This window comes from Musa acuminata, chromosome BXJ3-1 (genome assembly GCF_036884655.1).
Source record: "Musa acuminata AAA Group cultivar baxijiao chromosome BXJ3-1, Cavendish_Baxijiao_AAA, whole genome shotgun sequence".
Taxonomy (NCBI): Eukaryota; Viridiplantae; Streptophyta; class Magnoliopsida; order Zingiberales; family Musaceae; genus Musa; species Musa acuminata.
In genome coordinates, this window is record NC_088349.1 from 1,601,044 (window position 1) to 1,615,633 (window position 14,590).

General features: G+C 44.3%; 4 protein-coding genes, 2 non-coding genes and 1 pseudogene across 6 annotated transcripts; 4 read left to right on the forward strand and 3 right to left on the reverse strand.

Annotated features, from left to right (window-relative positions):
• The first annotated feature begins 85 nt into the window (after positions 1–85).
• On the forward strand, positions 86–3,325 carry LOC103978456 (E3 ubiquitin-protein ligase CSU1). The gene is made up of 2 exons (XM_009394251.3): positions 86–450; positions 2,487–3,325. Exons 1-2 carry the CDS (start codon positions 212–214, stop codon positions 3,163–3,165), a joined length of 918 nt encoding a protein of 305 aa, XP_009392526.1. The 5' UTR covers positions 86–211; the 3' UTR covers positions 3,166–3,325.
• Positions 3,326–3,463: 138 nt separating this feature from the next.
• LOC135628300 (uncharacterized) lies at positions 3,464–4,073 on the forward strand (annotated as a pseudogene).
• Positions 4,074–4,863: 790 nt separating this feature from the next.
• Positions 4,864–4,936, reverse strand: TRNAF-GAA (transfer RNA phenylalanine (anticodon GAA)). Its single transcript has one exon. It is a non-coding gene; the product is annotated as a tRNA-Phe (tRNA).
• Positions 4,937–5,328: 392 nt separating this feature from the next.
• Positions 5,329–8,274, reverse strand: LOC135628187 (disease resistance protein At4g27190-like). Its single transcript, XM_065134729.1, has one exon. The coding sequence runs from the start codon at positions 8,056–8,058 to the stop codon at positions 5,425–5,427; it is 2,634 nt and encodes an 877-aa protein (XP_064990801.1). The 5' UTR covers positions 8,059–8,274; the 3' UTR covers positions 5,329–5,424.
• Positions 8,275–8,472: 198 nt separating this feature from the next.
• On the forward strand, positions 8,473–10,797 carry LOC103978475 (uncharacterized). Its single transcript, XM_009394274.3, has one exon. The coding sequence runs from the start codon at positions 8,610–8,612 to the stop codon at positions 10,647–10,649; it is 2,040 nt and encodes a 679-aa protein (XP_009392549.2). The 5' UTR covers positions 8,473–8,609; the 3' UTR covers positions 10,650–10,797.
• Positions 10,765–12,234, reverse strand: LOC135628190 (probable disease resistance protein At4g19060). Its single transcript, XM_065134734.1, has one exon. The coding sequence runs from the start codon at positions 12,127–12,129 to the stop codon at positions 10,918–10,920; it is 1,212 nt and encodes a 403-aa protein (XP_064990806.1). The 5' UTR covers positions 12,130–12,234; the 3' UTR covers positions 10,765–10,917.
• Positions 12,235–13,539: 1,305 nt separating this feature from the next.
• Positions 13,540–13,612, forward strand: TRNAF-GAA (transfer RNA phenylalanine (anticodon GAA)). The gene has a single exon. It is a non-coding gene; the product is annotated as a tRNA-Phe (tRNA).
• Positions 13,613–14,590: the final 978 nt, after the last annotated feature.

Sequence of the window (14,590 nt, forward strand, 5' to 3'; positions counted from 1 at the left end):
AGTTGGATCCGATCCTAATTGGATTCATATTTGGATCCGATCTTAATCCAACCCGATAACACCCGTTATATATATACCTTCCGAAGTCGGAGCGTCACCGTCGTTCGATTTCTGTCGAAGGCAGGAAGAGATAGCTTTGGTCGCCTGCTCCGATCTAGGGTTAGGGTTAAGGGAATTTTTGGGTCGATTTCAGGTTGGAGAGGAATCGGAGATGCCGCAGCGTCACTCGAAGAACAACAACGACCTCGCCTTCTTCACCTACGAGGAGAAGCGCAAGCTAGGGTACGGCACGCAGCGGGAGCGGCTCGGCAGGGACTCCATCAAGCCCTTCGACGCCTGCTGCCTCTGCCTCAAGCCCCTTGTTGACCCCCTATGCTGCCAGAAGGGCCACGTCTTCTGCAAGGAGTGCATCCTCGAGTGCCTCCTCGCTCAGAAGAAAGACATTAAACGGTGGAATCTACTTTCTGTATCTCACTTTCCAGATATCTCTTTTGATTTGCCTATGATTCTTTGATTGATTTGGTGCGCGGTAGTTTAACTCCACTGACCAGGAAATTCCTTTTCTATATGGTTGATGATAATCTCAATAGCAGTGGGTCTAATTTGAGAATTTGGTAGTTGATTGTATGATAATTATATGCGATACATGCTCTTGATGTAGGTTGGTGATCTTATAATTGGATTTGAGTGCGGTGTTCTTGGAAGACATCAAGCATCTCTTTCTCATTGTTTGGTATGTTTTGGTAGTGCTATATGCACTTGGATCGGAAATCGGAATCTCTGGAACCACTAGATCGTTTGAGTAGTAGTTATACTTCATGACCTTTGGCGTTATAAGGCTAATTTCATGACAGTAGCATGTGGACCAGGTGTGAGGTCAAGGATTGTGCCGAATATACATCTCGAAGATAGAAGATAGGAATGTTGCCTATGAACCACAATAAATTTATATCAAGGTTTCCTTTCGTGTTTTTAATACACAAATAGGGTTATATAACTAACAGCTATTTGCTTTCATTGAGATGATGCTACTTGTTTTTATATTTTTTGGAAGATGGTAGTATATCAATCGCCTGATTGGTTTTGTATTGTTGATGAATTTGATTTATTTCAGCCTCCTACATTTCAGTCCAAATATTGGAAGTTGAAATAAGTGTTGTTTGTTGCAAGGAGCTTATTTTAGCAATCAGGTGTGCGCTTTTATGGTTCTAAGATCTCAAAGAATAAATTTAGAAAAGGGAAATTAAATTTATTGAATTCTGGGTCATATATTAATAGCTTGTAATTCCGGAAATTCCTAAATGGATAGAAGTTGAGTTTTGATTTACTATAAGTTGACCTGTATTATATCTTTGGATACTTATTAAGAAGCAAGGCTTCCATAGATTTTTCCCCCATCTAGTATCCAGCTTATCTCTTTGCCACTTTCAAGATGTAAGTCATGTTCTAGACAGTATCTTTGAGATTTACGTGTCTGTGTTTAGTCAATTGGCTCCTTTGGATTCTCGAAGCTTGATATCAATTCTCAACATTGCAAACATGTTCCACAGTGAGAAACTTGACGTTGAACTTGTGGATGCTTAGTTTTAACTTGTTTACCTTTTTCTTTTAATTGCAACCTTGCTCGGTGGGATCTTGACGAACTTTCTTTTAAGCAGCACCATTAGATGGGCGGTTATTATGTTTCAAGTAATATGAATGACCGTATCAAGTATGCTGATGCATGACTGTAGACATTAAAAATTGCATGTCTCTTGATCACTTTCTGATTGGATTATAGATCTTAAGCCTCTATCTATCAGAGTCTAGTAACACATGCAAAATTCAGAATTTTCAATTAATGAATGAGCTTTAAGTGAGGTATCATACATCTTGTAAGTTTGTGTTAGAGTGCAATTTGAACAACTATTATTTGCTACATATTCTCTCTAGCAGTATTGAAAGGAGAAGTGAAAACTTTGTATTTTGCGAATATGATGAAGCAATTTCTATTATTTAGAAGTGTGATATTTTGACTGTATCACTGCCCAATGAGTATCATTACATGGTATGATCCTTTTACTAGTGAAATTTTTGCTGATAGCAATCTTTAATTCAGAGTTCTGGTTTAGTTCCTGAAGTGGTATCAATTTTTTTTAGTTTATCTTCCTGTCAACTAAGTTTGTCCATCTTGAACTACTTATTTATGCACAACCAAAATCACCATATTTTTCTTATTTGTTTGTGTGTCTATCTATCCAAAAAGCTGCTTAACTTCTTTGTTATGTCCTGAGTTTTCTCTTTAGACGATGGCATAAAAAGAAGCCTTGATGTTTAGGATGTTTGCTGTTGAAGTCACTATCGCTTTATGTTTACTAGTCATGTATTGGTTTAGTGTTTCCAGGTTTCCATTTGTAATTGTGCATTTTTGCACATGCTTGCAACTGAGGTTTTCTCATTTTGTTTAGTGGCCCAACAGTGTTGACATTTTATCTTAACATGGACAGGAAGCTAGCTGCACATGCTGCTCAACAGAAGCAAGAGAAAGAGGAAGAAGAGGAGAAGCTAATGTCGCAAAAGGCTCGAGAACTTGATGCTTTTGACCAGCAAAACCATGGGGCTGTCCCTCAGTACAGTGACAGGAGTCAGGTACGTGACAAGAATGGTTTCCATGGAGCAAACAGTGTGAAGGTAACTTCATACGAAGAAGAGGCTCTTCGCAACATGAAGGCCTTTTGGCTTCCATCTGCGACCCCTGATGCTCCAGTCAAGGTGGCGGCTCCATCGATCGATACAATCTGTCCAGAAGGCAAGGAGAAGCTCAAGCTGAAATCTCTATTCCCAATCTGCTTCACTGAAGAGAGCAATGAACAGAAGAACAAATCCAAGGCTCTAGAAATCAGTTACATATGCCCGAGCTGCAAGGTCACACTCACAAACACCCTTTCCCTCGTGGCCATGAGCACATGTGGTCATGTATTCTGCAAGAAGTGCTCCGATAAGTTCTTAGCTGCTGATAAAGTTTGTCTAGTCTGCAACAAGGGATGCAAGGAGAGGAACCTGGTTTGCTTGGCGAAGGGAGGGACAGGATTCGCCGGACATGGGAATCACTTGGAGGCAACAGAGTTTAAGCATTTGGGCAGCGGTACCGGGTTGGGATTGTGGAAGCCAGCCACGAAATCTTGAAGATGAGAAAGAATTTGCATCCAAGTTATTTAGTAGCTTTTGCTTGTTGGTGTTACTTGTATTGAGTTACACAAAAAGTGTATGGCAATGTATGTGACAGAGCTTAGAGTGCTAATGACTTGCAAATATGCTTTAATGATGAACTCGTTTTCTGGGTTGATTCTGAGAGTTTGCTCATATACATATGAAGTCGGTCAATCAGGAAAGAGACTAATCATGTGGATCATACCTTCTCCGAAGGTTCCCGTTCTCTTCTTGTGACCTCACTGCCGATTCCCTCCTCTTCTTCTTCTCGGCTTTGTCAGGACCTGAAGTCGGTCATATTTTCCTTGTTTCCTAGCTCTCAACAAAGGAATGGCGGTGGCGATGGTGCAGTTCCTCATGGTGAAGTTCGTGGATGCGCTCGAAGAAGAGGACAGCCTGACGGTTCCCTTCCATGCTCTGTTCCAGGACATAAAGGAGGATCTTAAAGTGACAATGAGGCACCGCCGACCTCCGCGCCTCGCTGTACGACCTCAAAGACATATTGATCGAGTACCGAACGCTCTCCAAGAATCACACGGACCTCAAGCAACGGAAGCGCGTAAGACTCTCTTCCATGTCGAGTCTATGGTTTCTGTACAAAGCGAAGAAGAGGCTGCAGGCGATCAAGCACAGTATCCAACCCAGAAGCCATGGAGCGATGGATCAGAATTACAGTAGTGGCTATTTAAGTGGCGACATGGAGTTCGATAGGTGGACTTCGCGTTGTGTGGACAAATCGAAGGTTCATGGTCTCGACGATCAGCTGGGTGGAGTGATACCGCAGATGGTCGACGGCTATGGGTGTGTTGTCTCAGACAGTGAAAAGAGGTAGAGATGCAAGAAGAGAGATGTTGGAGAGGATGCTAACAGCACTAGGAATGTAATGTAATCCAAGATTTTTCTCTCTTAACATATTATAAAAAATAATATATTATTTTTATTTAAACTATTATTTTTCTTTTGTTTATATAGTATGATTAAGGAAATGATTAAAGTTAATTTTCTTAATCATGTGATCAAGTTAAAAATAATTTCCTATATAATTAAATTATTAATTATTTAATTTTCTAAGTGATATGATTTTTAGAAAGTAAATTGTTCAAACTTTTATTTTTGTATGTGAACTATAAGAAATAAATATTATATTTCTATTTTAATGTGTGAAAGTAAATTAAAAATAAAATTTAAATTGGCTTTGTTATAATTTTATAATACATAATAATATTTTAATTTTAAAATTTTATGTTGATAATTGCTTTATGCTATTATAATGATTATTTGACTTATATAATGTTCTCTAAACTTAAGTGAGTTTCAAGAAAAACTTTGAATTTTATTAGAATATTTTTATTTTCTTGAAATAAAAGATAAAAAAAATTTCAAATAAATAAATATCAAAAATATTATGTTCAGTGATCGTAGTGGGTCAAATGACTATGAATTTAATTGAAATATACATATAACTTTATAAATAAGTATCCTACATCAAATTGAGAAAAGAAGATATTTTAGCCTACACCAAATGGATCAAAATTTTATTTTAGAATATCTTTTGATTAAATTATTAGTAAAATAGAATATAAGAGTGGATTAAAAGAAAATATTATATATTTTTATTAAATTATTGATAAAATAGAATAGAAGAATTAATCAAAATAAAATAAATTATAAACATGCGGTGAGCGTGGATCGAACACGCGACCTTCAGATCTTCAGTCTGACGCTCTCCCAACTGAGCTATCCCCGCTTGACGGCTATTTTCATGAATTTTATGTAGTGAGGTCGATGATGTCCGCCCACAAGCAGATTGGAAGAGGTGGCTGTGAAGATGGTCGGGAAAGAGAACATGTGTCGGATCGAGCCCGATAAAGACGGGGAATGTTGTTGGAATATATTCATGGATTCAGTGACGAAGGGCGGGCTTGCGGGCGATCATCCTACTCTGAGAAGCATGAAGACAGAGATCGTGGATAGATGTGGTGGCCTGCCATTAGCCGCAAAGACCATAGGGGAGATCTTGCGTGGATCTCTCTCACCTGCAGAGAATTGGGAGCCTGAGAACGAGCTTCATCCCTGAGATCTCTGTGAAATCGGTGGCAATAAACAGATGACAATAGATTTGTTCTTTCTAGTACTAAATTTTTCTACAGAAACTTGTCACTTTGATTACAACTACAGATTAGAATTGAACTACAAACATAAATTTCTTATTTGTTCTTCTCCTGAGCAATGCTGTCAGAATCGACCCCATCTTCTGAAGAGTAAATGAGACTTGATCCTCTCATCTTCCCACGTCAAGTTATTCCACCATTGTCTCTCTCCTCGGATGATGGCGATTGGGGTCATGTCATTGACGCCCACGGGGAGTGCCTTCAGCTTGGGGCACTCCTTCACCTTGAGGTGCTTTAGACATGGCAAAATACCTCCACACACACTCTTCAATTCCGGCAGTTCCCACAGACGCAGCGTGTGCAGTCTTGGAAAGGCTTCTTCTCCAATCACGGAGTGATCGTAAACGCTCTCCAGCTTATCACAGAATCTTATCTGCAGAGTTTCAAGGTTTTGGAAGCGCAGGGTTGAACAAAAGAGACCAACAAGATTTGGACAGCAATCGATATGGATGTGTTTAAGGCTAGTGAAGTTTGTTTCCTTCTCCACACCAGCAAACAAGAAGCTCAACTTTTCGAGATTTGAGATCCATAGCTTCTCCAAGCTTAAAACTTCAGACACATCCTCTAATTCTGCCGTAAAGATGCTTTCCATTTGGTCACACCTCTGAATCCAACACTCTCTCATTCCTCTGAGGTTCTGCAGTTCAAAATCCGAGAGTTGCTTCACCAACTTCACGTCATTCAAGAAGACGACATCCGCATGATGAAGGACTCCTCCAATTCCCCAAGGACGAACATGATGGATCTCCAGAAATCGGCAAGCATTCGGGGGATGCGAACAATATTTCGTTCCGAAGTAAGTTTCTCTGAAAACAAAGTTCTCGTTTTGGAAAACGAACTCACTGTCTCTGTTCGCTTCTTCGGAGGGACAAACACGAATATGGAACCTCAGAAAGCAATTATCCCACAGCGGAGAATCTTTGTCCAAGTATTGGAAGAAACTGGTGTTGCTTACAGACAAGTAACTTCTGTTGTCGTCCACGCATGTATTGATGGAGGCATACACTCCGGCGTGCTCGTCCCAAGTCAATCCAGCCTGCAGCCACTGCATGTCATTCCAATCAACTGCGTCGCTCTCTGTGCACAGCTTCAGGCTCAGTAAGTGACCAGTTTTTGTGATCCCGTATGGGAATTCTGGCAGTGCAGTACCCGAAAGATCGAGCTCCTTCAGTTTTGAGGGATCTGCTATTGGAAACACACTTTCCTGGAAGTTTATGCGCCGGCATCCTCTGAGAAAAAGGCAGCGGAGTTCTGGGAGCCTGGATAAAGATGGGAAGGACTCGATTGAGGTACGAGAAAGATCAAGGACTCTCAGCATGTTCATCATAGCGAATGATCCAGGAGAGAACGTCCTCAGGGCAGAGCACCCTGAAGCGTCAAGCACCAGGAGCTTCCGTAGTGAGCGGATGTTCCGTAGCTCCTCTAAATGTTCGCAACCTTTTAGGAGTAGATATTGAAGATTGGCCAAATTGGAGGTAGAGGACGGCAAATTCGTGATTGCAGTGAAGGAAAGGTCCAAAACACTGAGAGTGAGGATCTGCCTGTTGTCAAAGAATGAGTTCGGGATTACCTTCAACCAGCGAATTCCCCGGAGAAATAAGGAGGAAAGGAAGGACTGGGGGATTTGTGGCAGTCTATCCGTGCTGCTCTCCATCAATGAGATCCTCTTGTATCGCCCATCAGGAAGCCAAATGGAAGTCAGCCCTTCTGAATGGGTGGCACAGGAATATCCATGGTCGCCTCGTTGCCTCCCAGTGTCCATGAGAACCTCTCGAACAGCTTCATGCATGCGGACATGGTCATCGTCGTCCCTGTACAATAGACGACGATGTAAAAGCAGCAGCAGGATCTTTTGAGCCTTATCAGTAGCCGCTACACTCAGATATCCTTCAGCAATCAGTCCGTCCATGAGCCAATACTGGATCAGTTCATCGTCATGGAGTGCCATATCCCCAGGGAAGAGCAAGCAGTAAACGAGGCAGTGTTTTACCTCATCGTCCGGCAACATGGAGTAAGCGAACCTTGCGGCAGTAACCTCGTTCATCAATGCCGACGACACTTTAGCAGTTAATTCCTCATTTGCCGAATCAGTAATCGAATCCTTCAAGGCTCCTGCCATTAGCACGATCAACAAAGGCATGCCATGGCTTCCTTCCACCACCATTTGCCCGAAACGATTCACGATGCTGTGCCCAGAAATTTGGCAGAACAAATCCCACGATTCCTTTCTACTGAACGAGCTCTGTTGGATCACGACATCAGGCTCCATCACTGTTTGTGTTCTCATGGTTCTGGTGGTGACGACGACCTTGGAGGCATTGTGCTTGGGTGTAGGTACTCCCAGTGTTGCCAGCATACGATCCTCTGTAAACCAAGCATCATCCAGCACCAACAGGAACCTCCTCCCGGATAGAAACGAATGGATCTTTTCTGTGACCCTTTCTTCATCGCCATTGTCTTCAACCACGATCGACAGGCTCTCCAGTATCTTCTGTCTCACCCGTCTGGTGGTACAAGTGACGGACAGGGAGATCCAAAGGAAGACATCAAAGAGGGGAGAAGCCATCGCTCGACCATAAGCTTGTCTTGCGGTCCATGTCTTCCCTAGTCCAGAAATCCCGTAAACGACCACCGTCCCAACGTTGGGATTTGTTACCTCTTCCATCAAATGCTGAATGCTGCGCTCCCCCGTGGCCATTGCTCCGTCCAGAGCTCCGACAATGCAAGTGTACACCCTTGATTGAGCTGGTGTTCCTTTGTTGAAGAATATGGCTGTACCGGGACAAATGGAACTCAAAGCATTTGCTCTAAGAGAGACTCCTTAGGTGTGATCTGAAGAATGTTTCACTTGGTGTTCCAGAAAAAATGAAGTGCACGATACAAGATTGAAGGTTTCCGAGAAGCAGGGTGGACAACGCCGAGAAGGCACCGAGAACCTGCATGTTTGGTAGGTCAAAATCGAGGTGCTGATAATGTTGACCAAAAAGACCGTCCCTCGTCTGACCTGTCCCGATCATTTTCCTGGAAATTGCACGCGTTTAGTCATCGGAGGCACCTCTTTCCGATCCATTTCCACGCTCCTACAGTTCGTGATGGCCGACACGCACGAAACTGGAAACTGTCTCACATTCCAGAGACCTTCCTTGATCCACACATACTTCATCATTCTTCCTAGTTCAGTTGCAGGACACACTGACACTAGATCGATGCCAGTGCAGGTTATCTGAGAGGGCTAAACAAGAGAGATCGATGCAGGTCTTCCCCTACAGGTGGAGGCTAATATGGAATGACTGGGATCTCCGGTCATTTATCTTGATCAGCTTGAGCTTGCAGATCATCCTCATCTTCTCCGGGAGCCTCAGGAAGCGCGTCGTCTCCAGCTGGATCAGCCTCATTCTCTGGTCCGCCTACCTGCTCGCCGACTGGGTCGCCACCTTCGCCCTCGGCATCCTCTCCAATACCCAAACCGACTCTGGCTGCGCCTCTTCCTCTCACACCCAGAACGACGACCTCCTCGCTTTCTGGTCGCCTTTCCTTCTACTACACCTCGGCGGTCCTGATACCATCACGGCTTTCTCCCTCGAGGATAATGAGCTGTGGCTGAGGCACTTGCTGGGACTCGTGTTTCAGGTTGCTGTGGCTTTATACGTCTTCGTTGGTTCCTTGCCGCAAACCAGGCTCAAGTCCCCAGCGGCCATGATGTTTCTCGCCGGGATTCTCAAGTACGGCGAGAGGTCATGGTCCCTCATGTGTGCGAGCATGGACTGCTTGCGAAACTCCATGGTCACGCCCCCCGACCCCGGCCCCAACTATGCCAAGTTCATGGAGGACTATGCGGCGATGTCCGCCGCCGGACTAAGAACGGAGATTGAGATGAAGAAAGAGCCAGAATCGAGACCGCGGTCATTGGATACATTGGTGGAGGACATCCGCACAGTCACGATGGTGACGAAAGCTCATCAGTTCTTCCACACTTTCAAGCGCCTTATCGTCGACCTCATCCTCAGCTTCCACGATCGAAACGAGAGCCAGTCCTTCTTTCTCAAGCGCTCTCCCATCCAGGCTTTCAAGGTGATCGAGATCGAGCTCTCCTTCGTGTACGAGATGCTTTACACCAAGTCCACCGTCCTTCATACTGTTGCTGGCCCTGTCCTTCGTTTCACCAGTTTCTTCTTCATTCTCACTGCTCTTCTGCTTTTCTTGTTCACCGAAAAGCACGGATACAAAGAGATCGACATTATAATTACTTACACGCTCTTAGCAGGAGCTCTTGCTCTCGAGATCTATTCTGTTGGTCTGTTGATATTCTCGGATTGGGCCTCTCTCAGGCTGAAAGATCTCGGATATCCCCGACTTTCCAACATGGTCTCTGCCATAAACTCTTTCTTCCGGCCACCCAACAAGCCCAGATGGTCTAATTCCATGGCGCAGCATAATCTCATTAGCTTCTGCCTCCAACACCGTCCATCCCCATTTAACAGATTCCTCCACTTCCTCACGGTAAAAGAAGCATGGGACAGGTACTGGCATACCAGCTATTGCCCTGTTACCGACGACCTGAAAGAATTCGTCTTCGAGGACCTCAAGAACAAATCCATCGGCGCAGATGATTCCAAAGGCTACAAGCGTTTCAGCACCTGCAGAGGTAGATGGGCTCTGCAGCAGAAGGGGCATCTGAAGGAACTTGGCTGGAGCGTGGAGGTGGAATTCGACGAAAGCATTCTGTTGTGGCACATTGCCACTGATCTCTGCTTTTACTCCGACGACACCAACCAGTCGGCGGATACGCTTTCTTACCGAAGGATCAGCAAGCGTGCGTCGGACTACATGCTGTACCTTCTCGTCGTGCGGCCTTTCATGCTGACCGCTGGGATTGGACAGATCAGGTACGGGGACACCTGCGCGGAGGCCAAGAACTTCTTCTCGCGTGGTGTGGAGACGCCAGATCTGGAACAAGCCTGCGAGATGCTTCTTTGCGTGGAGACCAAAGTCCCGCCTGTGCAGGTGAAAGGGGACCGAAGCAAATCGGTGTTGTTCGATGCCTGTAAGCTAGCAAAAGACTTGCTGGAGGTGGAGGAGCAAAGAAGATGGAAGTTAGTGAGTGCAGTATGGGTGGAGATGCTATGTTACGCCGCAAGCAATTGCAGAGGGTACTTCCACGCGAAGCAGCTCAGCGCCGGTGGAGAGCTGCTCACGATGGTGTGGTTTCTAATGGCCCATTTAGGAATAGGGGAGCAGTATCGGATCGAAGAAGGGCATGCAAGGGCCAAATTGACGATAGAGAAGTAATTACGCTCTCCCACTACAGCTCTATTCTATCATTGAGTAAAATCTATCAACATGTAGTCGATTGGATTGATGCATGTAATCCACCGAGATGATATGTTGGAGTTATCTGAAAATATAGTCAAATATGATATTTGATTTGCATGGTTTATTTGTGGGTGTTTCAGGAAAACAAATGCATGAATGTTACAAGAAAAAGAAAAAAATTCTATCCCTGACAGATACAAGAATCTATTGTCATCTGTTTATTGCCACCGATTTCACAGAGATCTCAGGGATGAAGCTCGTTCTCAGGCTCCGAATTCTCTGCTGGTGAGAGAGATCCACGCAAGATCTCCCCTATAGTCTTTGCGGCTAATGGCAGGCCACCACATCTATCCACGATCTCTGTCTTCATGCTTCCCAGAGTAGGATGATCGCCCGCAAGCCCGCCCTTCGTCACTGAATCCATGAATATATTCCAACAACATTCCCCGTCTTTATCGGGCTCGATCCGACACATGTTCTCTTTCCCGACCATCTTCACAGCCACCTCCTCCAATCTGCTCGTGACGATGACCGACCCGCCGCAGTCCTTCGGCAACACACGGTCAAGACGAAGATGACCGGCCCATTCACCTTCGTCCGGCAAACCCGAGCTCATTAAGCCTTCGTACCACTCGTCGATGTTCCAGACGTCGTCGAACACGATGAGGTATCGTTTGTTCATCAATTGGAGGTGGAGCGCGAACATCAACTCCGCGAGGCCACCGCTTCCTGCACCGGCTTCTGAGATGGATGTGATGGCCTCCTCCTCGACTCCCAGTGCCATTAGCATCCTCTCCAACATCTCTCTTCGGACATCTCTACCTCTTTTCGCTGTCTGAGACATGCACACCCATAGCCGCGGAAAGAAGCGCCTTCTCACCGGCGGACTGTTGAAGACCATCTGCGCTAGCACTGTTTTGCCAACTCCACCCATCCCCACAACCCCGATTCCTTTGAATCCGCCGCTATCCTCTTCCAACAGCATTCTCTCTATCGCGTTGAGCTGATCGTCGAGACCATAAACCTTCGATTTGTCCACAGAACGCGAAGTCCACCTATAGAACTCCATGTCGCCGCTTAACGAACCACTACTGTAATTCTGATCCACCGCTCCATGGTTTCTGGGATGGATACTGTGCTTGATCGCCTGCAGCCTCTTCTTCGCTTTGTACAGAAACCATAGACTCGACATGGAAGAGAGTCTTACGCGCTTCCGTTGCTTGAGGTCCGTGTGCTTCTTGGAGAGCGTTCGGCACTCGATCAGTATGTCATTGAGGTCGTACAGCGAGTCGCGGAGGAGGTCGGCGGTGCCCAGCGGCACGGAGGACCTCATTGTCACTTTAAGATCCTCCTTTATGCCCTGAAACAGAGCATGGAAGGGAACCGCCGAACTGTCTTCTTCTTCGAGCGCATCCACAAACTTCTCCATGAGGAACTGCACCATCGCCACCGCCATTCCTGTGTGCAATCTCTCGGAACTGCTCGAATTCGAGACTTCGAGTTCTGATGAAGCAGAGAAGTGGAAGAGGAAAGTGGCATTGAGGTCTCAGGAAGAGACCAGGAATCTACGGAGCGATGATGGAACTGCTACGGTCAATGTGAGGCCAAGACATGGACAGAAATGGAACATTGGACCAATTCAACTGCTGGTTGCACGTTAGGCGGATCTGTGCCATATGTCCAATCCGTCCAAATATTGATTCGGCCGGACTTCGTCAACCTCACTGCAGCAGAAAATTCAAGGAAGTAGCATCTCTCCCTCCAGTCTCTTGTCGTCTTTTGTCTCTCTTCACGCCTACACGCCAACCCATCTAAACGCGTGGGGAGTCCAAGCTTTTGGACTGCCGAGTCAACTATAGGCCACACTCTTTCTTGTACACTTGAGAGAGCTGAGAGAGAGAGATGGAGATCTTCCCTTACAGGTGGAGGCAAGCATGTAATGACTGGGATCTCCGGTCATTCATTTTGATGAGCTTGACCTTGCAGATGATCCTCATCTTCTCCGGGAGCCACCGGAACCACGTTGTCTCCAGGTGGATCAGCTTCATCCTCTGGTCGGCCTACTTGCTCGCCGACTGGGTCGCCACCTTCGCTCTTGGCATCTTCTCCAATAACCACACTGGCTCTGACTGCGCCTCTTCCTCTCACAGCACCCTGAACGAAGACCGCCTCGCTTTCTGGTCGCCTTTCCTTCTCTTGCACCTCGGCGGCCCTGATACCATCACGGCCTTCTCCCTTGAGGATAACGAGCTGTGGATGAGGCACTTGATGGGGCTCGTGTTTCAGGTTGCCGTGGCTTTCTACGTCTTTGTTGGTTCCTTGCCAGAGACAAGGCTCACGGCCCCTGCGGCCATGATGTTTCTCGCCGAGATTCTCAAGTCGGGCGAGAAGTCGTGGTCTCTTATGTCTGCGAGATGGTCTCATTCTATGGCGCAGTATAATCTCATCAGCTTCTGCCTCAAGGACCATCCGTCCCCATGTAACAGATTTCTCCGCTTCCTCACGTAAAAGAAAGACACATCTTTAGGGACCTTAAGAACAAATCCATCAGCGAAGAGGAGTCCAAAGACTCCAAGCGTTTCAGTGCCTGCAGTGGCGAATGGGCACTCGAGCAGCAGAAACATATGAAGAAATTTGGCTGGAACGTCAAGGTTGAATTCGACCAAAGCATTCTGTTGTGGCACACTGCCACTGATCTCTGCTACTAATCCCACGGCACCAAACAGCCAGCGGATAAGGCTTCTTCTTCCCGAGGAATCAGCAAGAGTCTGTCGGATTACATGCTTAACTTGTCGTTGCATGGTGAAAAGTAAGCAAGCTGAAAATGGATACTTTATAATAGTAAAGCGTCAGACAATAAAACAGAGCGGGGATAGCTCAGTTGGGAGAGCGTCAGACTGAAGATCTGAAGGTCGCGTGTTCGATCCACGCTCACCGCATTTTATAAAACATTTTATTTTAATCAACTTTTCTATTATATTTTACCAATAATTTAATAAAAATATATAATATTTTCCTTTAATCAACTCTTATATTCTATTTTACTACTAATTTAATCAAAAAATATTCTAAAATAAAATTTTGATCCATTTAGTATAGGTTAAAATATCTTCTTTTCTCATTTTGATGTGGGATATTTATTTGTAAAGTCAGATTCATATTTCAATTAAATTCATAGTCACTTGACCCAATAAACAAAATATTTTTTACATTAATTTATTTAAAAATATCTTTTATTTCAAAAAAAAATTCTAATAAAATCTAAAGTTTTTACTAAATTTTTGATATACACACAATACGTGAAAAAAAGACTATATTTTTCATCCTCCATGTCGCATTTTGTAGTCATTTATTTCTTTTCTTGTAAGCACAATTCACTGCCTTTAGTAAAATTATATAAAAATTATAGTATGATAGAAGGATAATGATATGATTGATACACTTAACCGATATCCTTACGATGTGACTGATACTCCAATACCATATCATGTTATTAATACCTCGAGACCATATAACTAATATAATGTCACTTTTTAAATATTATAACTACATCCACACTAATTAATACATGATCTTTAGATTCTATACAAAACAATTTCACTCAAGATTGAAAAGTACATATAGCTATTTTATATATTAATACATGTCTCCAAGAAAAGAAATCTTATTATAAAAAGCCTCTTGGCTATATTGTTGATGGCTCTCTAAGACTCAAGTTCTAATATATTCAATTCTAAAGAACTTAAAGATCTCTCGTAATTGAAGTATGGAATGAATTTTCTTGGACATGTTGCCCATGCAGTTTTGCTAGGCTTGGTGCCTTGTGATTCAAGAGCATTAATATAATATGCTATTGATGCGAGATTTTAGATCTCTACTAGCAAACATTCTCTTAAACGAAGTTTTTTAATAAGGAT

Bases quoted from the DNA above. Each gene is read 5' to 3' on its own strand.
- LOC103978456 (XM_009394251.3), top strand. From the start codon at position 212: ATGCCGCAGCGTCACTCGAAGAACAACAACGACCTCGCCTTCTTCACC. The intron at 451-2,486 runs GTGGAATCTACT...TAACATGGACAG, and splicing joins CAGAAGAAAGACATTAAACG to GAAGCTAGCTGCACATGCTG.
- LOC135628187 (XM_065134729.1), bottom strand. From the start codon at position 8,058: ATGGCCACGGGGGAGCGCAGCATTCAGCATTTGATGGAAGAGGTAACA.
- LOC103978475 (XM_009394274.3), top strand. From the start codon at position 8,610: ATGCAGGTCTTCCCCTACAGGTGGAGGCTAATATGGAATGACTGGGAT.
- LOC135628190 (XM_065134734.1), bottom strand. From the start codon at position 12,129: ATGGCGGTGGCGATGGTGCAGTTCCTCATGGAGAAGTTTGTGGATGCG.